This window comes from Festucalex cinctus, chromosome 21, assembly GCF_051991245.1.
Source record: "Festucalex cinctus isolate MCC-2025b chromosome 21, RoL_Fcin_1.0, whole genome shotgun sequence".
Classification (NCBI taxonomy): domain Eukaryota; kingdom Metazoa; phylum Chordata; class Actinopteri; order Syngnathiformes; family Syngnathidae; genus Festucalex; species Festucalex cinctus.
The window spans coordinates 9,907,807-9,930,526 of NC_135431.1; the positions used below are offsets into that span (position 1 = coordinate 9,907,807).

General features: G+C 39.9%; 1 protein-coding gene across 2 annotated transcripts in view; it reads left to right on the forward strand.

Moving 5' to 3' along the window:
* The first annotated feature begins 6,905 nt into the window (after positions 1–6,905).
* The window catches only part of LOC144010084 (glutamate receptor ionotropic, kainate 2-like), a 98,134-nt gene continuing 82,319 nt past the window's right edge, over positions 6,906–22,720 (forward strand). For both annotated transcript variants that reach the window (XM_077510188.1, XM_077510189.1), the window contains exon 1: positions 6,906–7,472. In XM_077510188.1, coding sequence (XP_077366314.1) covers positions 7,349–7,472 — 124 coding nt within the window. In that variant the 5' untranslated portion in view covers positions 6,906–7,348. The remainder of the gene's footprint in view (positions 7,473–22,720) is intronic.

The window sequence follows — 22,720 nt, forward strand, 5'->3', positions numbered from 1 at the left end:
AGACAGAGCAGTAAGTCTGGTGGTTCACTCTTGTGCCCCAAGTTTCTGAGATGGAAGCTAGAAAAACACAAAAATAACAATGACATCCAGAGGGAAACAAAACGATGAGCCTGGCAGTTCATTGGTTAGTGTCCGAGTTTCCTAGATGGAAGTCGAAGAAATAAAAGTAACCTCCAGAGGGAGACAAATCAGGAAGCCTGGTGGTTCGCTAGTTAGTCTCCCAAATTTCTTATATGGAAGTCCAAGAACCACAAAAAATAACAATGACCAACAGAGGAAAATAAAACGTGAAGCCTGGCGGTTCGCTAGTTGGAGCCCCGAGTTTCCTAGATGGACGTCAAAGAAACACAAAATTAACATAACAATGACCTAGGGAGGAAGACAAAACAGGAAGCCTGGTGGTCCGCTAGTTAGTCCCCCAAATTTCTTATATGGAAGTCCAAGAAACAAAAAATAACAATGACCAACAGAGGGAGACAAAACAGGAAGCTTGGCGGTTAGCTAGTTTGTGGCCCAAGTAGTGCAGTACTCTGCTTAGTACTCATTTTCGACCTGAATCTGGTGTGTCGGTTTTGAGGGACAATAATGAGTATAATTCAACAAAATCAAATTTTAAATAATTTCCAAGATTCTTATTGTTTACGTTTGCTCAAGCACTTGTTGCAAAGCAGCGTTCATGGCAAGTGTACACGCTTGTGATATATCACATTTGTTCCCATTAATGTTCATTGTGAGTTACTATTTCCATCAGTAAAGACTCATGTTAATAATTTCTCCCAATAATTATCAACAATGATTGAACAAGGTATTACTTCGACAATGTTCCTAGGAAATCCCAATGTCCCATCATGGGCGAGCTACATTTTTAGAGCAGGCCCTGGGCTAACATTTGTGGTCCTTGGAGGCTACCAGCGGACACGATGTTTATTATTAGCCTTTGCTAATAGTGCATATTTGTCATGGGCCAGCAAATGGCGCATTGGTATCATATTGACGCTGAACCGCTTGTATGAAAGTGAATCATGCCGAAAACTTTGCCTGTATGGCTAATTAGTTTGTTTTACCGTTTGACGTTTATTGCCCATCTCCTGTATATTTTCATTGATTCCCATACAAAATAATTGATTCCACTGTGCCACTTGGCAGGACACGTAACACTGAGTGAGCGTCGTCCTATATAGCTTGAATTACTCCTACACTGACCACCCTACAAACGCACAGCATCCATATACCGACTGCGGAATAATGAGCTGAGAAACTCGGTCGCATTATGCCGTCCCCACCTGAGTACACAACACTTTGGCTCTCATCTATCATCCTTAAACTCGCGCGAGCCTCCTTTTGTGGAATATGCGAGTATTCGGCGCTAAGTTTCACTGAGACGCTGGCTTCAACCTTCCTATTTGGGATAAGTGGATCCACTCCGGTGCCAGCCAACTCCGGGAGATGCAAAGCCGGTGGAATCTGTGTATTCATAAAGCGTCTCCGGTGCCATCTGTTTACTCCCCGAGACAATCTGAAAGCCTGGTGTTGGGATTCACTCAAGGATAATCAAGAATTTGGTCCTCCTGTTAACTAATGTAGCCAAGGTGGTCACAACATTAGGTACCCCTGCACACTCTCATCAGATCCAGAGCTGTATTTGAAAAGCAGGCATTAATTATTTATAATGCCTTTAATTTTTAATAATAGAATTAATATATTACGTTATACATTGCGTATTAATATACTGACATAACATCATTATTAATTTAATTAACTTTTTGACTCGCTAATAGTCGCTAACGGTTTATTGCCACTGAAAGGTTTATAAGTCGAGTACGGTTTTCAACGGATAGTTTCTCACTTAACTTGACTGTAAAATTCAGGTTTGTAAACCACAATAATGACTTACAGATCCTTCTTCTGTGTAGCTTTTGGGGGTGAATCTCGGCTTTTCACGTCGATTACAAGGCAAACAAATGCAAAGTTTTGGCACCTCCCATTTTGAACCCAGTTTGAATATGTATGGCAGAGTATGAGTATAGAAAGTGCAATCAACTCATATCGTGAAATGCCCACAGTATTTTTCATATGTTTTTGACTTGGGTGAGTACCAATACTATGTATCAGTATCAGGCTACGTCCTCCTGGGTAGTAGTTGACACATCAGCAAATTATAAATCAAGATTTGTACTTACATTTTTCGTCATTGTGTTCAGTTACATTTTATATATCAAAAGTACTTTAGGTATTAATACTCAGTATCTTTGAGTACTCGATACGTCCATCGGTATTGGTCTAAAAAAACTGGTATCGAACATCCCTAGAATAGAGTCTACTCTTTGGTACTTAAAGTAGAACGTCAAAGAATACAATATTGGGTAAGTCTTGAAAAATGCTCTAAAATGGCTGGCAATGTACATCTCTGCTTTGGAAACAGCTGGCAGTTAATGAGTTAACTCCCAGCCATTTTCACAGAAGCAATCCCGTCCGCTCCCGGCTGTTTTACTGGATTTTGACTGATTTTGCAAGGCCCACAGAATATTGTGTTCTATTGCTATAAAAGCATGGAACCTATCAAAAGAAAGATTAAAGTCTCTTCTTTCATCGGGGAAAAAAAATAAGTATGTTTCTATCTGTTTCCGTTTTGGAGCAATTAGCATCAGAAGAGAGCTAAGTTTCATTAGTTTTCAAAAATCTATTTAAATTTGTCAGTAATTTAGCTTTTTCTTCAACATGCCCCTGGTTGATCTCCTTTGTTCTGCTGCCACCTGCTGGCCGTTTGTGTAATAACTACCATTTCTGCAACCGTTCTTTGCAGTTGAGAGACTGCATCAAAGCCTTCTGTATGCTCTAGCATAAAAAAAAACAAAAAACAAAAAAAAACGTATAAATACGTCTTTGGGACACTTATAACATAAAAAAAACGGATTTACACGTTATTGGGAGCAAATGAGTTAATGAGTTAAAGGTAATTTGATCAAATTATTTCTATCAGACATGCATCAAACTAGTAGCACTTCAGATTAATCAGTAGCACTCTGTTTCAAAAAGGCTGTCGACCCCCGGACTAGAGTGTGCTGTGTCTTTAAGAGGACAAGTTCTTGTGCCGGCGCGCAATGAGCATTCCTTTCATGCTTTGTGAGGCTTCGTCGACTTGTGCCTAAATCCTCAACTTCTCCGTAATTATGCAAATGGCCCAGATGGCGACACGATGGTTTCCATTCTCTTTTGATTTTCCGACGCCTGCAGATGGCCGCCGTGCAGACCCACGCAAAGTGACACTCGCTCAAAGTCAATGTTCACGCCGCATTTGTGATCCCGTTGCGAGGGAATCTCATTTCCATATGCGCCACCAGCATTACTACCGCTATTCAAAATGTTTGTTTTTGTTTTTTTCTTTGAGGTCATGCAGGCTTTCTAGTAAAAAATAGGAGTGGGCGTCAGCATGATGTCCCTATTGACACATTTAGTCATCGCTGTGTGATTGTGGTAAGAGATGAGCATTCTTGATTTGCATTTTTGTTCTTATTATTTTTCAAATTCTAATTGTAAAATGAAAAAAAAGCTAAATTCTTGATGTTGTGAACATGCACATAGAGCTGCTATCGACCACAGTTCACACCCAGGCACTCACACACAGACTTTTCATAACTTCAGCCAAAGCCTCCCTACTAAGCCCAGCAGGAGGCGAGGGCAACCGCAAGAAGGCTTGCGCTGTGGAAGCAGGAACAGGCGGTGGCCGCAGCAAGGCTTGCACCGCCAAAGCAGGAACACAGAATGGCCGCAGGACATGCGTCGATGGAACAGGAATGAGCAGCGGTCGGAGGGTGTGTTCCGCTAGAACAGGAATGGGGAGCAGCCGCATGATGTGTACCGCTGGAACAGGAACGGTAATAGGTCGCAGGATGTGTGCTGCCAGGACAGGAACAGAGGACGGCCGCAGGATGTGTTCCTCTGGAACAGGAACAGGCAGAGGTCGCAGGATGTGTGCCACCAGGACAAGAACAGAGGACGGCCGCAGGATGTTGTGTGCCGCCGGAACAGGAACGGAGAGCGGCCGCAGGATGTGTTCCGCTGGAACAGGAATGGGGACCAGCCGCAGGATGTGTTCCGCTGGAACAGGAATGGGCAGAGGTCGCAGGATGTGTGCTGCCAGGACAGGAACAGAGGACGGCCGCAGGATGTTGTGTGCCGCCGGAACAGGAACGGAGAGCGGCCGCAGGATGTGTTCCACTGGAACAGGAACGGGCAGAGGCCGCAGGATGCGTGTTGCCAGGACAGGAACAGAGGACGGCCGCAGGACATGCGCCGCCACAACAGGGTTACGCCCAAGTCACACTGACTGCGGAACGGACACTGAGCGTTTTCTATACGGCATCTAGAAGGAATAGAAAGCATTTGAGTCAATTCACACCAGCTACGGTGCGGATCGGATGTGGGAGCAAATGAGTTAATCACTATTTGAAAATAAGCAATTTGAGTGACATTGAATGAAAATAGAAAAGATAATATTTTTTTTGTTTAGTGATGCTCTGTGAATTTGATTTAATATGACAAAAGCTTTGGTCATTCACGTCATCCTTGAAAACGTTTTATTTAATCAGATTCCGCCATGTTTCATTGTAATTTCATACACCGGCAGCCCATTGAAAAGAGATACAATGCTGCCATCTGCTGGCCATAGTTAGTGGGTGTTTTTGATTCCACAACCCATTGACCAGGCAGTGCTGCACTTAGACGTAGTTGATGTCATTTAACATTTATGGCAGTATACATTGTGATTTTACGAATCGTTATTAAACGTTTTTGGCGGTCAAATAATTAAGATGAAAGTAAATTGATTGAGTTCGTTTAAAAACATTTTCTTCACTTAGTGTAAGTATAACTATAATTGTGATTCTAATAAATTATTGATCACGTTACATTGTATCATAAGCGCCCCGACGATTGAGACGTTAATTTACAGACCGGCCCCTCATTTGGTCAAAGAGCTCCTTTCACTTATTTATTGGGGTGAAATAACAAGCCCAATCTTTGGTAGCGGGGTTGCTGCACATACCTCACGGAGGTCCATCGACCCACCGGGAGCTGTTCATTGGGGGGTGGATGCTGATAAGGTGCGGGTAGTGTTCAATCAATAACATGTAGGCCCATGCTAGAACTGCAGATATGTATCTTGCCGCGACATATCCGGTGGATACGGCCTGTTTGAAGTCGTTAATCAGAGCGATAAGCCGTTTCACCGCCTCCGTGGTTGCTGCTATTGTTTCCTGAAACGTAAACAATAATAACAAATAGTCCCCTCCTGCAATGCTTTTATTTTCATAGGTCAAATATGATTTCTCTCCTTGTGGAATGAATGAGTGGATATGTCGAACATTGCTGACTGTCATATAGACAATATAAAAATGAAAACGTTTTACATCTATAGCTATATAGCTAAAGTTGTTTCACTGATCTATTCTGAACATTTCCACTCTGTGGTGCGCAAACATTTACCCGCTAAATGCACGAGACATTCTAGCGTCCCCTGATGGCCGATGTAACGTCAATTCAGTTGCTGTCTTTTTAGTTATTTCAAGGTTTACGTCTCATCAGACCGCTGCAATTTTGAAGGCAAGTTTGCTAATGTTAGTTGCTAGTTAGTTTATTTATTTATGTAATTTAATTATTTATTGCATTAATCAAGTGTTCTCTAGGGACTCTATTTTTGTAAATTGCTTAAATAATGATTATAAAAAAATAAAAAAAAAACTCCGAATTTAAATGCAACTGAACTGCAGGCTACTTAACTCATTTGCTACCAATAACGGGTAAATATGTTTTTTTTAATGTTGTAAGTGTCCCAAAGACGTATTTATACGTTTTTTTTTTTTTTGTTTTTTTTTTTTTATGCTAGAGCATACAGAAGACTTTGATGCAGCCTATCAGCTGCAAAGAACGGTTGCAGAAATGGTAGTTATTACACAAACGCCCAGCAGGTGGCAGCAGAACAATGGAGATCAACCAGGGCCATCTTGAAAAAAAAAGCAAAATTAATTCCAATTTTAAATAGATTTGTGAAAACTAATGAAACTTAGCTCTCTTCTGATGCTAATTGCTGCAAAACGGAAACAGATAGAAACATGCTTTTTTTCCTGATGATAGAAGAGACTTTAATCTTTCTTTTGGTAGGTTCCATGCTTTTATAGCAATTGAACACAATTTTCTGTGGGCCTTGCAAAATCAGTCAAAATCCAGTAAAACAGCCGGGAGCGAACGGGATTGCTTCTGTGAAAATGGCTGGGAGTGAATGAGTTTTAATAAATAGGTGGATTTAGAAAAAATATATATTTGAAATATTAATTTAAGCATAATTTGACCATTAAATTGAGTGAATCTTTCACATGAGAATGACTGTTCTGTATCACTTGATCTCATTAGAGTACAGGCCTAGACTGGCAGAAAAAAAAGAAAGAAAGCAAAATTATCCTTGGAATTGTGACTTTTGGTTTGCTGTCTATATTGTAAATGGATTAATGGGTGCTACCTCAAAATTTTGGGCTGGTTAAGGAAAATTGTAATTATATAACACCACATCGGTCCCAAAAGACTCCGGCCCACTGGGCACTTGCCCTGTGCGCCGTACGGCCAGTCCAGCAGTGTTAGACTGGCAACTGATTTTGAGTCATTCACACTGAAGGACATCTAGACTCCAAGTTGTATGTTCTGGGAATGTGTGGAAGAACTCGCAAACTCCACACAGGAAGTCCTGAACTGAGATTCGAAGAACTTTTGAGGCAGCCAATCTAAAATGCTGCTCAAGATGAACATTGTGAATTTCTCTCATCTCTCACTCCATCTACTGCTCTCATCTTCATCACCACTCTCTCTCGCCTCTCTCTCTCTCTCCCTCCACTAACCTTGGCAGCACGTCACAGGCTGTGCAGCAGTGCAGTAGAAGGGGAGTGCATGCAAGCAAGCCACGGTGCCTCATAGGAGGAGAGGGGGGGCTGCACATCGCTGCCGTGTCCTCTGCTAGGCGCTCGTCGTCCCCGCTTTCTCATCCGTGCTCGGGCTTGCTTCTCCCCCGCCACCGCTACGAACACACACCTCCCCTCGACATGGATGTCCCGTCGTCACTCGACCCGAAGGATTGTCGCGCGTTGCTGCAGTGAGCAAGCAAGACGAGGGACCATGCCGGGACTGCTAATGGATTTTGGGAGAGCAAGAGTGACCATGCCGTGATCTTCATACGGCTATCACCGAAATAAGAAGAGAAAAAAAAAACAGCGACGTGAATCGGAAGGAAAGGGGGCTGGAACCCACGCGCCGGCGGGATTCAAAACCACGGTGCATTTGTTTTGTTTTCCCCGCAAACAACATGAAGATTACCTCCCGTCCGCTGATGATAAGCAGTGTCGTTTTCAGGTCCAAGCTCAGCCTCATTCCGCTTCTGCTGCTCTTTCTCGGTCACTCTCGCGGGATGCCGCACGTTCTAAGATTCGGTAAGCTTGCACTTATTTACACTCCATTTGTAAACAATGCGTGTGTGTGTGTGTGTTGCCACATTGAAATGACATTGAGTGGGGTGAAACGGATTTTGTTGAGACTCTTTCCATCCCACTCAGAGTTGGCAAAGCCCTGTTGCTGCTGCTTTACTTTCTATTGCAGTGCTACACCGTGTGTATACATCTCTCACCTCAAATAATCTGGGAATCTAATAAGGAGAAGTGCTATTGAAAACGCATGGATGGACTTTTTAAATTCAAGTCGCCATGTTGCTAATCAAAACTACTAATTAAAAGCCCCACAGGCGCCAACAAAGCCATCACTGGCATATTTTGTCCAAGCCTAACTGGTCATTTCCTCACTCTGACATGCCAACACGTCTTCTGCAGTAAATGTTTGTATGCAAACAAGAAGCCCAGGTGCGCATCTATACAATCAATTGGCTCCGCCCAGCCCACCACTCTACTACTTAATGTTATTGGCATTGACATCCCTTTCGAGCTAATTGGCTAAATTGGAAGGTGTTGTAAAAGTGCCACACTCAAAAGTAATCACAAGGTGCATCTCTACGGAAGTTATATAATTAATGCAGAGCAGCAGTTGTGTTGTTTGGTCTCACAGCATCTTCACTGTGTCTGTTTCTTGGCGGCGCACACCGTTGCGTGGACAGAGCGCTTTTAAAGAGTGACAGGGTGACAGTCGGTGGCGGCGAGTGTTGACAGCACGTCCTTGCAATCCCCCTTCACCCCGGGGGCCCTATTTGAAAGTCAGGCGACGTCTGCACGGGCCGCCGCTATGACAACGAGCCGGGTTTGCCCTCCTGGTGCACCCTCGTCCTGATAAGACGCTTCCGAGTCGCGCGCGCCGAGCCGTAATTTCCGACAACTAAAGGAACATCTACATGATAAAGTTTTGTTCAACTTTTGATTACAGACCTCATATATATATATATATATATATATATATATATATATACGATTCAAGGACGGTTGAATTTCAAAGTGGAACGAATTCCGATTCAACTCGATATGGTACGGCTCAGTTCTAGACGGTATGATGCAATTTGTTTCTTATCATTTTACATATGAATGAACTTCAGTCAGTACACTAAATGTGGCATTTCCTTCAATTATATATCTTCCCAATAAAAGATGATTTGATAGATAGCGATGTATTTTAAAGTGGAACGATAAAATCAGGTTTGATTCAATGGAATCACATCTTTTAAATCAAAACCAATATTCTGATTCTAATTGTTTTTTGTTGCACCCCTAGTACATATGTATACTGTATTTGTAAATACATTATATATATATTTGTATATATTTATTAGGTCCGCAATTAACAATTATTTTAGTATTCGATTTATCTGTATTTTGGAAATCGATGAATTGATTACAAAATTTTGTTTCAAATTAACCATGCAGAAAATGCACAAACATAAATTAATTATGATTCAGTCATCAGAAAGTATTTACTTTTGAGAAGCTGAAATTATGAGAATTTGCAAAATTTTAAATTAGAAACTATATCAAAAATTTACCAGTAATCGATCATCAAAAATAGAGTAACATGATATTCAATTAATTGTCAATTTAATCAATCAATTAATTAATTAAAAAGAAAAATTTAGATGAACTTACAACGAAGAATAAATATTACTCTTATTATTGTATTTTTTTTAGTCAGTCACAGCAAAAATTTGAAGTAAATGAGAGCGCCATTGCCACCTATTGTAGTGGATGTGCAATTACACTTTATTCTGGTATGCAAAAAACAAAATATGTTCGCCAGGGTCATGCGCATTGTGCGTGGGACTGGTATACAGTATGTACAGTATGTCTATGAAACGTGCTATTCGCGTCGTTTGCGGCTGTGGATACAGAGACCACACTAATCCATTATTTATACAACTAAACATTTTTACATTTAATTAATTGATGGAGTTTAACCATCTCAAAATAATGTTTAAAGTCCAATATGTAAGTTTACCAATTAATATACAAATTCAATTTAAAAAAGGAGAAAGTGAGTATAAATTAAGAGGAACAGATATTTTCTCGAAAACAAAATATAGAACAAAACAAATAGAACGAAGTATTTCAACTCAAGGCGTCAGTTTATGGAACAATCTGGAACCGTATATATATATATATATATATATATATATATATATATTGTAGATCGGCATATGTGGATCACAATTAATCGCCCTTTGATAGTATCAATCAACAATGAGCATTATTATATTTGTAGCAGCAGTACAGTGCAAATACAGTTCTTGAAATTGATTTTTTTTTTCGAGCGTGCAGGTGTACCTAATGTTGTGGCCGATGTGTGTAATTACAGTAGATACGATCTCCCCTGTCTTTTGTTGCCGTGTGCATTTTGATTAGCAGCACATGGGCCGTGTGCAGGCTGCATCAGACAGGCATCAGAGTCAATATTCACGGCAGATAAGAGGTGATTCGTGTCACCAAGACATTTTGCTGCAGGATAAATCTGATAATCGTTTTCCTCCACGGCCCTCTTCTGGTGCCAGACCGTAAAACCTGCTAAAAAATGTCAGCCTGATGCCTGTGAGACACTTTTCTTTTTTTTTTTTCAGCACCCTGGACAGAGACTTTGCGTTTTGGCAGCAGGGCAGTAAGCTGCTGCACAACATTCTTATTTGCTTCCTTGCACATCTCTATTCAAATCCGACACTTTTCAGTGAACTGATTTTTCATGTTGTTAGCATGTACGTGAGCATGAAAATATTAGTTTGTAATTATCATAATATGGTGCATTTATGATTTTTTTTCAAGATACTTCAATCTATACATGTGACTCCCAGTTAAAATGTTAAACTAAAGATAACAGAATTAGAGGTTGTTTATGTAAACAACCAGATAATTTTGCCAGTCAGCTAGCTTAATGCTAACCTGTAATGTAAAACACCATTGACAGGTTTGCGAATAGCATCAAAGTGCCATTTTTCATCACTCACAGTGCAGTAGCAAATGTAGACAATTTAACAATACTCACAGGCATAGATTCTTTATCCTCTGTGAAAAATGGCTAATATTACTGCAGTTACTGGATCAGAGTAGTTAACTCATTTGCTCCCAATAACGTGTAAATACGTTTTTTTAATGTTCTAAGTGTCCCAAAGACGTATTTATATGTTTTTTTGTTTTTTTATGCAAGAGCATACAGAAGACTTTGATGCAGCCTCTCAACTGCAAAGAACGGTTGCAGAAATGGTAGTTATTACACAAACGGCCAGCAGCTGGCAGCAGAGCAAAGGAGATCAACCAGGGCCATCTAGAGAAAAAGCTCAATTACTTACAATTCTGAATAGATTTGTGAAAACTGATGAAACTTAGCTCTCTTCTAATGCTAATTGCTGCAAAACGGAAACAGATAGAAACATACTTTTTTTCCTGATGAAAGAAGAGACTTTAATCTTTCTTTTGATAGGTTCCATGCTTTTATAGCAATAGAACACAATATTCTGTGGGCCTTGCAAAATCAGTCAAAATCCAGTAAAACAGCCGGGAGCGAACGGGATTGCTTCTGTGAAAATGGCTGGGAGAGAATGAGTTAATAATGAAAGTCTTGTTTGTGTCTGCATGATCATATTAAAGTGGTTGATGGCCGACCTCTAATATGTTTGGATTCCTGAAAAAACAAAAACAAAGTTCCAAGCCAGTGCCCAATAGTGATAGTGACACCTGATAATAGTGATAGTTCGCACTCTGACCGCTTGCCTTGCCCTGTGATTGACTGGCGACCGGTCCTGGATGTCGTCCGCCTTTTGCCTGAAATGAGCTGAGACAGACTGCAGCTTCAACGGAATAAGCAGTTTAGAAAATGCGTAATCAAGCCCTGATACGGATCTGAGGATATCCAATTACACGCATGTTCCCCTCGCTTACGCTGCCATGACTCATTTCGGAACCACATATTGGATTTTTTAAAAAAAATGTTGAGTTAAGATGCTAGTGTTTTTTTTTTTAACAACCGCTAATTAATTTTCCAAAGGGACCATGTGGGAACTGTTGAGGGCTTCACCATGCTGAATTCAATCGTCTTCCATATGAATTTGTCTTGATATAAAGTAGCCCGTTTTTATAGGTTGCTCGTTGTTTAGCAACGAGTGCTAACATAAGTTATTGATGCATCCTAAAAATGTTTATAATTATCTGTACTGATAGTTTAAACCATTAATTTACCACAAATCTTGAACACCTAAAACAATAAAACTATCGCTGAAGCAATAATTATATCTGTATTACAATAAATAATATCAGATTTATTATGCATAAATGTTTTGTTCTTTCAAGGTTAAATTTAGCCTAAAATAATGGAACATTAATCAATGTGAAAGAGTTTATTTAAAAAATGTTAGATGCTACTTTTTAAGACTGATAGCGATACCAGCAATACTTTTGGTACATAATAAAATTAATTTAATTAATAAGAATTTCAACAAAGACCTATATATCCAAATATAGCATTTCTCTTGAAATTGCATGAAATTAATCGCAATTTTATATTCTTCAAATTTCTAGTTTCTGATCGAAAAACGTTCACGAGAGGGCAGCCGATACTTGTTGCGAGTATTAATTCCTTGAAATAGGCCCGATACCAATACCTGGTATCAATACTCTCCCATGCCTCGTTTAATTACCAAATTCAATTAGAGTTGTTAACTTGCCAAACACTTTTACGTGTCACGACAACAATTTCACAAATTTCTACCAAATAATTGTCGCGTAAACATAAATCATTTAGTTAGAAATCCTCTTACAACAATAATGCGTATTAATCTGCGACTTTTTGACTTCTGTTTGTTTTATCAAGCAACAGTGCACGTCTTGAGCACTGTACTTATTAAGACACAAAAAATAAAACCAAAGTGAAACAGAATATTTTTAATATTTAATATTTTGTTTTTATTTTGTGTTTGTTATTATTCACAGGCACATATTCTTTATCCTCTGCAAACAAGGAATAATACTGTAGTTATTTTGATTAGTGACAGACCGATATGGTTTTTTCAAGGCCGATACGATACAGATTATTCGTGGTCAAGTTGGCCGATAACCGATTATCGGTGCCGATATTTGGCATTTTGACAAATATCGGCATCGGCCATAAATCTGAAGGCCTAATTTTGATGTCATAATGAGTGAAATATGATTCAGTTCCTAAACGGTTAAGGACGAAAACAAAATGAAGTGTCTTCCCTCCAGACTAAAATAGACGACAGCTACGGGGTGGGCTCATCACGTAAGGAAAATGCACCGAGAGCCTCTAGAGCACCATTGGTCCTTTTCCAGTGCACGTCCTGTCCGGCGGGATGCGCTGAGTCAGCAGATAATCCCAGCTGCTCCTGCAGAAAGGCGTCCGAATTGAGGAGGTCAGCTCCTCCCGGGCCTGTCTGTTTCCTTCCGGCGCCCGCTCGCGTTCTGCCAAGACAGGCGGCCCCGCACGGCGCCCGTAGTATTGTTCTCCTGTCAGACGCTCGTCCTCGCGAGCGCGCAACGCTCGTGTTGGAACATGAAAGGAAACAGTGGCCTTTTGTCTGCCGTCTTGTCGCCGCGGCCTCACCTTGTCGCGCAAAAACGCTTGACGAGCTTTTACAGTCATCAGCTGAAGATACATGCATTTTTATAGGAACCGCTGCAGCTTTTTACACGCCGTCATAAAACACACCCGTGCCTTTATATCTTGCTCACTCGTGCCTACGGAGGGCACTAAACGGGATGTTGTAGTCATGGATACGGCAAGGACGTCTCTGAGTCACTCAAGTAAATATTTAGCCACTTCCTTTACCATCCAAGAGGAAGGAACTGGAACATGTCCACTTTGAATATGGCTGACAATGAAAAGTGTAAGGTGCTGTCACAGCCGTACGCTTATTTTAGGCTGTTGGGAGTGAAATGAGGCGGAATGCAGCAAGGAGTGGCGTCATGCGGCAGCTTACTGGTAGGCAAAAAAAAAACAAAAAACGACAACATAGGAGCTCATTTATTCATTCATATAAGCCAGGGGTGTCCAAACGTTTTCATTTGAGGGCCACATACAGAAAATCAGAAGGACGCAAGGCCCACATAATGTTATGAAGAGAAATTGTACAAATAATGCTACAGTATATAAACCAATTTATTTGTAATATGGCAGTAGGGTTATTATAGTTTTGGAAGTTTTCATTTGAGTTTTTATTTAGTTTTGAGTTTTGTTTTGTTTTAATTTAGTTAGTTTTAGTTAGTCAGTTTTTTTTATTAGTTTTAGTTCTTTAATAAATGCTTAGTTTTAGTTTAGTTAGTTAGTTTCAGTATTAGTTTTATTTTTTAATTTTTTAATGTGTATTACTTGTGTGCAATATTTTTTTTGTTTTATTTTAGTTAAGTTTTGTAAACATTAAATGTAGTTTCAGTTATTTTCTTTTTTTACAAAGCATCTTCGTTTTTATTTTATTTTGTTAACGAAATTGTTTTTTTGAATTTTAAACTAAATTTGAATAGCACCTGTGTTTTTCGACACCCTCCCTTCTTACTTTGACCATCTCCAAACATTTTTGTTTTTATTTTATTTGAACTGAGTCAAATGCCATTTTTAGCATATGTCTCGGGCCACTAAAAAGTGGACGGCGGGCCGCCAATGGCCCCCAGGCCGTAGTTTGGACACCCCTGATATAAGCAAATGAGTCACAGTGGAAGATGTGATCTAATTTCACTTTAGGGTCATGCAGACTTGTTATTCATAAAATGCCTGTGGAAGATGAGAAAAAGACGGAAAGTCAACAGTGAGTGAGATGTTTCATTTTATTTCAATGACCGAAGGAGGTGCAGGCCGGGAGGTAGACTGATAGCATCATCCTCAAACACCACTCCAAGCGGATTTGCCTTGCTTATTCCCTGCCTATGTTTATGTTTTATGTGTGCCACCTTGTGTGGGAATTGTCGTATTAAACCAAAAAATTGGAAAGAAAATGCATTTATTCAAAGTAGTGAGCAGTCACTTTTCCACTTTGGAAAACAGTGAAAGTTTTTTTCATGTAGTTTTTCCCCACACACATCTTTTAAACACTTTTAAAGTTATAAAGGTACATTTGTCAAACGCACTCTAAACCTATTTGCATTTACAGTGGGTAACAGTGGAGAAAAAAACACATTGAACGCATCAATCAGAGTGAAACAATTGTGACATTGACTAACAATTGGGGGTTTCCCCCCGAGATTTCTTAATGGGAAAATTATCTTTGAATTGGCTCTAGTTTTTGAGCTAACACTATTTTTTTTTAACAATTAATTCATTGATAATTATTGTGCTTTGATAGTTGACAAAATGTATTTGTTACTAATATAGTGTTTGTGCTTTGACGTCACTTATTTTTGCATTCATTTATGCTAATATTGGTTAATTTTCTGAATTTTTGCTTGATTTCAACATGAAGCATAATACGTATATTGAAGGCTTGCTGTGACAATATTGCATAAAAAAAGATGTGATTTTATAAGAATACTATATAGACATGCTTGTAAAGAGAGGTTCAGTATTTCAGCCTCATCAAACTTGTAGCATAAAGAGTGACCAATGTCATAGTTTGCGTGATATTAGTACTTTTAAAAAAACAAACGTATGCAATATAAAACATATGAAAAACCAAATCGTTGAAACCACCAAAATGAACGTTAACTGGTGTAATCATTGAAAACATTTGGCATCATTTAACTAGTCTGTTTCCAAACAATATTCATCTTTGTGGATGTGGTAACGATGAAATGAAGTGACTTACTTAGCAACCACGTAAGCTAATGTTAGCATCTAGGGCCACAAGTGAGGTCCAGAGGCATATGTGTGCTGTTCCAATTGTGTCAGTGATAACTAATAGCATAATAGTAAGTACATGCCCTTCATTGAGGATTTTACATAATATGTATTTTGATTTTTAACGTTTTGATGACGTTATTGCAATGGGCTCATAGCATGTTAGCCTGTTCGGCTGCAACTACTTATTTTCACAATCAATTAATCTGTTGATTATTTTATTGATAAATTGATGAATCAGATAGAAAAACTCAATTTATTTCATCAAAAGCATTTTTTTTTTTTGTAGTTGACAGTGCAGAAAATACACAAACGTAAATTGATTTTTATTCAGTTTGGTCAGAAAATTGGTAAAAACGTTTTACAACATAAAATCAGCTGTCATTGATTTTTTTTTTTTACCCCAGGCATTTCAATTGGTGGCAATTAAATGTCTTTTGCTGGTCGTGGGCTGGGCGGTCAACTGTAGAGTAAATATAAAAGTTGTTGCTCCGTATTCTATTTTTTTTTTCCAAACTCAGTATTATTTTTGTCATTTCTTGCCATCAAAAATATTCTTTACAGTATGTTCTATGTTCCCCCGCTATTGTAAACATGATATTCTGATTTAAGCTGTACTGCCCCCTGCTGTTGACTGAAATGGATGTTGTAGTGCCTACGGACTCGCATTGCGAACGGGAAAGACAAAAAAATGAATTACTTGTCTTTATTTCTGTCATCTCTTGCCTTAATGAGTAGTGTAGAATTGTTGACATAGCGAGCAGAGCCACGTCCAGCTGAGTCAGTGACATGTAGTGGAAACGGGTGGCCTCCCGCTGGCCTGTGTGTGAAATTGAGGGTGTTCCGAGGACACGCAAAGGGAAGAAGAAGCAAATGCGAGGGGAGTAGTTGTAGTTAATTAACTCAGCTTTTTTTTTTTTTTTTGGTCCGTGCCAGGCTGAATTATCACCATGGCGGAGTTTAGTTTAGGATTGCAAGAATTAGAGATAACACCCGGCGCCCCGGCCCCGGCCCCGGCCCACTGCCAGCACATTCAGCGCAAATACATTTAAAGAGGCACAAAGCTGCTTAGAATATTCATGTGTCACTTGGCCCTGCGTGGCGTAGCTTATAGAAATATGAAACCATCTCCTCTCTGCTGGCAAATGATTTCCACGGTTTAAAAATATCTACTGTGGGTTTCAAGAACAAAGAGGAGATTGCGCTGACATTAGCATGCAGCAGCACACATGGACCTGAAGCGGCGGATATTATCTGGATGGATTTCTAAAAATGTGTTTACCGTCTTTGAAGGTCTTGCCTCAAACGGCGCATTGATGACAGATTCATGGTACAGACTTCCAAATGGGAATCATCAACTAAGGACATTTTTAGACGTTGTTTATATTCACCGTTGGCATGGAGGCTCACTTATGACGGTCTAATCCAATCAAATCAACCCCCAAAGACGTTCGTTTTTCCTAACCTTTCGCTGGAGGTGCTCGCGACTCCAGCGTTTTTCCCCCGCGGGGTGAGGGGTTATATATGCGATTGTTCCGAGAGAGCGCCCCTCGAGAGGAGCCCCTGCTTGCATTTCTCGCTTCCTCGCCCGTCCGGCTCGGCGCTGACTGAAGGTCAAAGCCCAGATCACTCACATGGGAGGAAAGGGAGGACACGTGGATCTGTCCGGCTCCACGGTCCTACCCGGGGAAGATGAGCACGAGGAGGGAGATTTGATGTCACGCTGGGCTGAAAGGGAAAAGAAAGCCAGAGGAGAGAATGTTCTGTGGGAGCAGATACAAAAAAAAAAAAAAAAAAGGAAGAATAAGGGAAGGTTGCTGTGGTGCAGTCGTCTTGCATTGCTGTGTTATGAGTCACAAAAATACAACCAAAGTGCATAGTAGAGTATCAAAAAATAACATCATGGATGGTCCATTCAATTATAGTCCAACATGGTTCCACTATAATTCCTTTCCCTCTCGGTTCCTTTCTTGGTAACTTAACTCATCCATATGGGTAGTTTCTACTCTTTGCTGGATCAAACTCTTGACCCAACGTGCTGGGTCAAATCCTCAAACCAGCGCACTGGGGATAAATGGACCTAGCATTAGCTCGGTCCCTTTAGGACCTGGTGTTGGGTTAGCTATTTGACCCAATATGAGTAGTTTTCCCCCTTTGTTGATCAAATTCTTCACCCAGTGTGCTGGGTTAAATCCTGAACCCAATCAAAGCATTGGTCGGTCCCCAGCAGTTTTAAAAATGTCTGTGATATTTTCTCAACATTTTGACTGAACTCCAAATTGTAGCACTTTGAGGTCTTCCACTCCGGAGGGTTCACTCAAAGTAAAAGAAATACCCGTAAGAACCACGAGGGACTAAACCCACTAAATCCCACATTTCTATTTTATCATCCTCCCACATGCTTCTCTATATTGAATCATGGCACATTTGGCTGTCTCCACTTCCACTCGACTGTGAGACATTAAGAATCGGAAGAAGAAGAAGAAGGAAAAAAAAAATCAATGTTTGTATTGCTAAGAGGAATTAATGGGGAAAAAAACTGGCAGCCGCGGCGAGTTAACGGCGCCAAGTCCCGGATGGAGCCGCTTGTGTGCATCTATCACAGGTTACCATCTGTGAGAACGTGAACACGTTGAGAACGGCGCAAGCGTGAGAGATTGGATTCAAAACGGCGCACATGTTGTGGCTTTCCGCGAGACTCAGCAACTATAGTTTCTGATCTAAACATCATAGTTTTACAGTAGAAGACATTTGGGCGAGCTAATTATTTCTAATGTGACCTGAAATGCATCGATACCATTTTTACCGAAAAAATTCCAGTAAATTTCCATAAATTTTGCGGTAAATTTCCATGACAAGTTAGCTGAAGATGGGATTGGTGTGATTTAACAGGGAATTGAGGGCAATTAGGTGGAAGTGTATCACTCAAATTTTCTTTTGTCATAAGCAGACATCCATGCAAAATAACATTAAAATACATAACATTTACTAAAAGGAAAAAACTCTCTCTAAGTAGAACTTAAACTTCACTAAAATATTTCACTGAAGGATAATTATTTAATTCAAAGCATTATTGTTAAGTTAAATGTGCCTCAACACCTCCCTCATCCAATCCATCTAAAAATACCAGCAAACTTGCATTGAAAATATTCAATGAAAAGAGCACTTTTCTCTCCAAAAAAAAGTGCCATTCAACATGCCCAAAAAAGAAAAAAACATTCACTTAAGCCTTTCAAGCATTCGTGCTTTCAGGCAATGGGCTCTTCATATTCAGCTGTACTTGAATGACATCTGCGTGTTTTTCTCAGGATTATGCGATTTAAGGTCCCTATTAGGAGCCAACCTTCAATTTGGGAAATTATCAATTTATTCTTGATCATTCCCATAAATTGTCGGACTTTTCCCTGCTTGTATATTATTATTTTTAGAGACTCCTGCCGACTGAAGTAGCTGTGATGTCTTGCTGCATTTTTTGTTTTGCGGGTAGCTTCACTGTATTTAAGATATCACATCTAAATGTGGACTAGCTTGTAGCTTAGCTCGCTACATTTTCGTGTATCTACTAGCTAGCTTCCGTAACAATGTCAATACTTTACAAATATTTTTTAGAGACTCCTCCCGACTGAAGTAGCTGTGATGTCTTGCTGCATTTTTTGTTTTGCCGATAGCTTCACTGTATTTAATTGTAGCTTAGCTCGCTACATTTTCGTGAATCTACTAGCTAGCTTCCGTAGCAATGTCAATACTTTACAAATATGTACAGCACACAATTGTGCCGCATAAATCATCTGAAGCTGTTCTGAATCAGTATTATTCTCAAGACGTGACAAAAAATATAAACCTTGGGTAGATTAAAATGTAGGTGTGTGCCAAAAAATCGATTCATAAAATAATTGAGATTCTCATTTATTAGTCGAATCGAATCGATATAAATATCCAAAAATCGATTTTATTTGAATTAGAAATGAAGAAGAAGGGAAAAGGCAGTTGTAGCCCACATGCTGTTTTTTGTGGAAAAAGGCACTTACAATACAAAATTACAAAATGTTTAAACAAAAAACAAAAAAAAGACACTTTAATGTCTCTATTTGTCATTTTGTCTTGCAAAGCAGACTGGAATAGCTCATGACAATGTTGTGCATATCTGTAAATTGAAGCAGAAATCATTTGTCAATCAAATCATTTTGAATCGAAAATCGTTCGAATTGAGAATCGAAAATCGGTTCCGAATCGAATCGTAGACCCAAAAATCGTAATCGAATCGAATCGTGAGACAGTCAAAGATTCCCAGCCCCATTAAAATGACATTGCAGCACATTGTACAAAAAAGCTAATAAAATGAAAAGAACAGACTGTTTGGTGTAAATGAATTTCATGGAACAAATATTTGAATTTATGTTGCGTGTGTAAGCCGGTGCTTCTGATAGCGCTTAGGCCAGCAGAGACGTACGCCCACCACTGTCAGGTTTCTCCGGCTGTGATATACAGAGAGGACACAAGGGACCCGTAGTTCCTCTCTGGTAATTAAACTTATATGATGACTACTCGAAGAAGGGGAAACAAACATGGCTTGACAAAGGTTCATTGTGAACGCCGCCGATAGTGCTAATTGGCCGCCAGGCGAAATGTTTGCCGTGCTCTTGCTTTGTGATTAATATACCTAAGAAGTGACATTGATTGTCTCTCATTGGAGACGTCACAGCACTCCCCCGCACTTGCTTGGAAAGCGGCCCCCGCACCGCACACGGGGGCAATTATGTGTCTTCTAAGAAGTCAAGAAAGCAGGAACGGGCATCATAAATGAAAGCGTCTAAACTGCGGAGGTCAACTGAGCGGGTAAAAATCCCGCGCGCTCTGTTGCTATGACGCTAGCCGTGAGCAAGTTTCACCTTCATCTTTTGCCAGCATGAGAATCAGGAATAATGCGAACTTGACTGCGCTACCTGTTTGAATGGCGAACCAAGGACACAGGAGGAAGCAAACTATTCAGGCACATTCACTTACGTCATCTTCATTCAATCAATATCGCCGCCTTTTGTCCACCGTTCACTAGCCAATGTCAAGTAGGATGTCCGCTGTTAAGATCTCGTCTTTGACGTAGCATTTCAATATACTTCATTAATTGTTCAGAATTCTGTTTTTTGTGTGGAATTTAATGCTGTTTGGGATATAATAATGGAATGCACTACTTGCAGAAGGGCTGTTGAAGGTGATGTTAGCGTTGGGAGCTAATCACAAAATTCAGGTTCTTAAATATGAAGATGTATATGTTTGCAAGTCCAAAGTCTTCAATTCTCGGACAGATTTAGAAACAAATGGGACTAAAATATTATTCTATTTAATCTTTGCTGTGATGTTATTACTGGTAAATGATCTCTGAAGCTTTTTTTTTTTTTTTTTATCCAGTATGCTAATTCCGCCTTCCCATCAGCATGCATGCAGTCATGTCAGACACGCTCTTGATTTGATTTTCCCATCTCGCGCGATCTGTTTAGGAATTCGAAGAAAACACCAAGAGTTTAAGCTACCAAACAGCTGCAATGTCGTCTTCTTCTTCTTCTTTTTTTTTTTTTTTTTTTTAAAGACAAAAACCTCTACGTTTCGCACTCAGCAGGGTGATAACCAATGTGAGACACATGAGCTTAAAAAATCTTTAATTTTCCACCAATTTCACTGTTTTCGTTTATCTTCCTTTCCCTTTCGGATCCGTTCGCCTCTGGCTTATTTCCCGCTATTAAATCAGTGCCCGTGACTCTTTCATTTCTGTTCGCCCTCGCTGCCGCAGATTGCCGCAATTGGCCTTTTGTTGTTGCGAAGAATGAGAAATGGACACACCTTTGCAGCAAAGTGCAGCTTATCGACTTGCACGTGTAGTTGTGTTTGTCAGGTATGGCGTGCAGCCTGCTTGGTGGCCTGATAACCACAGCAAGGAGGAACTCACAATTTCCTGCCCTCAGGCTGAAAGAAGTGTGTGTTTGTGCATGTGTCTGTTCAATCTATCTAAAATTGACTGTCTTTAATCTGCCTTCCGTGACCCCTTTGTGTCCATATGACTTTTTATTTATTTATTTTTTAATCGTTGTCATCCATTTTTCTTCCTACCCCCTCTCGCCATTGAACCGTTCAATATTTATTTTTTGGGGCGGTTGTTATTTCTTCTGACAGCTTACTCAGACTTTGGCCATCACCTGTTGACACAGTGTGAAGGCAAGCTTTTGCAGACGGTGTAAATAAATGCCTGAAATCACAACATTTTGGACAGCGGTGATGAAATTCTTGGGGTATCAAAACCGTGTTTTTTATTTATTTAGACAGGAGGTTAGAGATGTGATGGTGAACTGGTAGAAAGTATTTGAAAAAGGGCAGACGAGACTTTGAAATCAGACTTGAACAAAAGTACAGTAGAAATTAGCAAATCGAACACAATTCGTTTAGGGACACGAGTTGGCTTTTGATTTGTTCAGGTTTTGAAACATGATTCGTTCTGATTTTGGAACTGGAATCTGGTCTAAGATCAGAATAAGGCCACCATGATACCTTTATCAACATTACTAGCGAGGCTCAAAATAAGCGATTTGCCAGTCAAAATTAGCATTTAGTGCCTCATCAAAACATTTTCGCAAAACTGAAAATCACAGATTTTTTTTTCTCCAATAATTGAACCCCTTACATGGTCCCAAACAGCTCTGCTAGATTGGTCTCAGGTCAACTATGTACGGGTAGTCAGAGAATGAGACAAGCTCGGTATTACTAACGCCACACTAGCTAGCTAGCACCTAGCATCGGCTAGCTACTAATGCAGATAAACACGTTACAGATTCACTCTTGAGTCAGTTATCATCGCTGCCATGGCGGTGAATAAATGACACTTGACAAGAATCCTCATGAAAGGATTACAAGGGAAGATGGAGAAGTGATGCTAATTGCTAAGCTAGCCTAAGATTCACGTGTAATCGTGAAACAGAGGATTTAAGTGCTAAGTTATTCCCAGAATTCGGGCTCTAAGCACGTTAAAGCGTAAATAAGTTTGAATAGCAAGATAGCAGGCAATTTAATACGTTTCTTACTACGCTACATAGCTAAACAGGACAAAAACCGGAACTGAATTACATTACGGAGTACGTCAACCGGGAGGAGTGGCCAATAACCTTAAAAATGTCAATATTAAACGTTACGTTCCTCCAAGTACTCCTGTTTCTTACATATATTGGTGCCTTGAGATACAAGCACCTTGACTTGAGAGTTTCCCAGGTGCTAGCTTATATCTTGTTTGCAAACTTTACTTTCCTTCCATCTAAAGTCGATACTGTATCTGACCCCGCAGTCCATCTATTGATGTTTTCCATTCCTCCTTCGTTTTCACTTTAAAGTGTTGCAAGATTACTTCCTGCAATGTACTGTACTCACCTGTTATCTTGCTGCC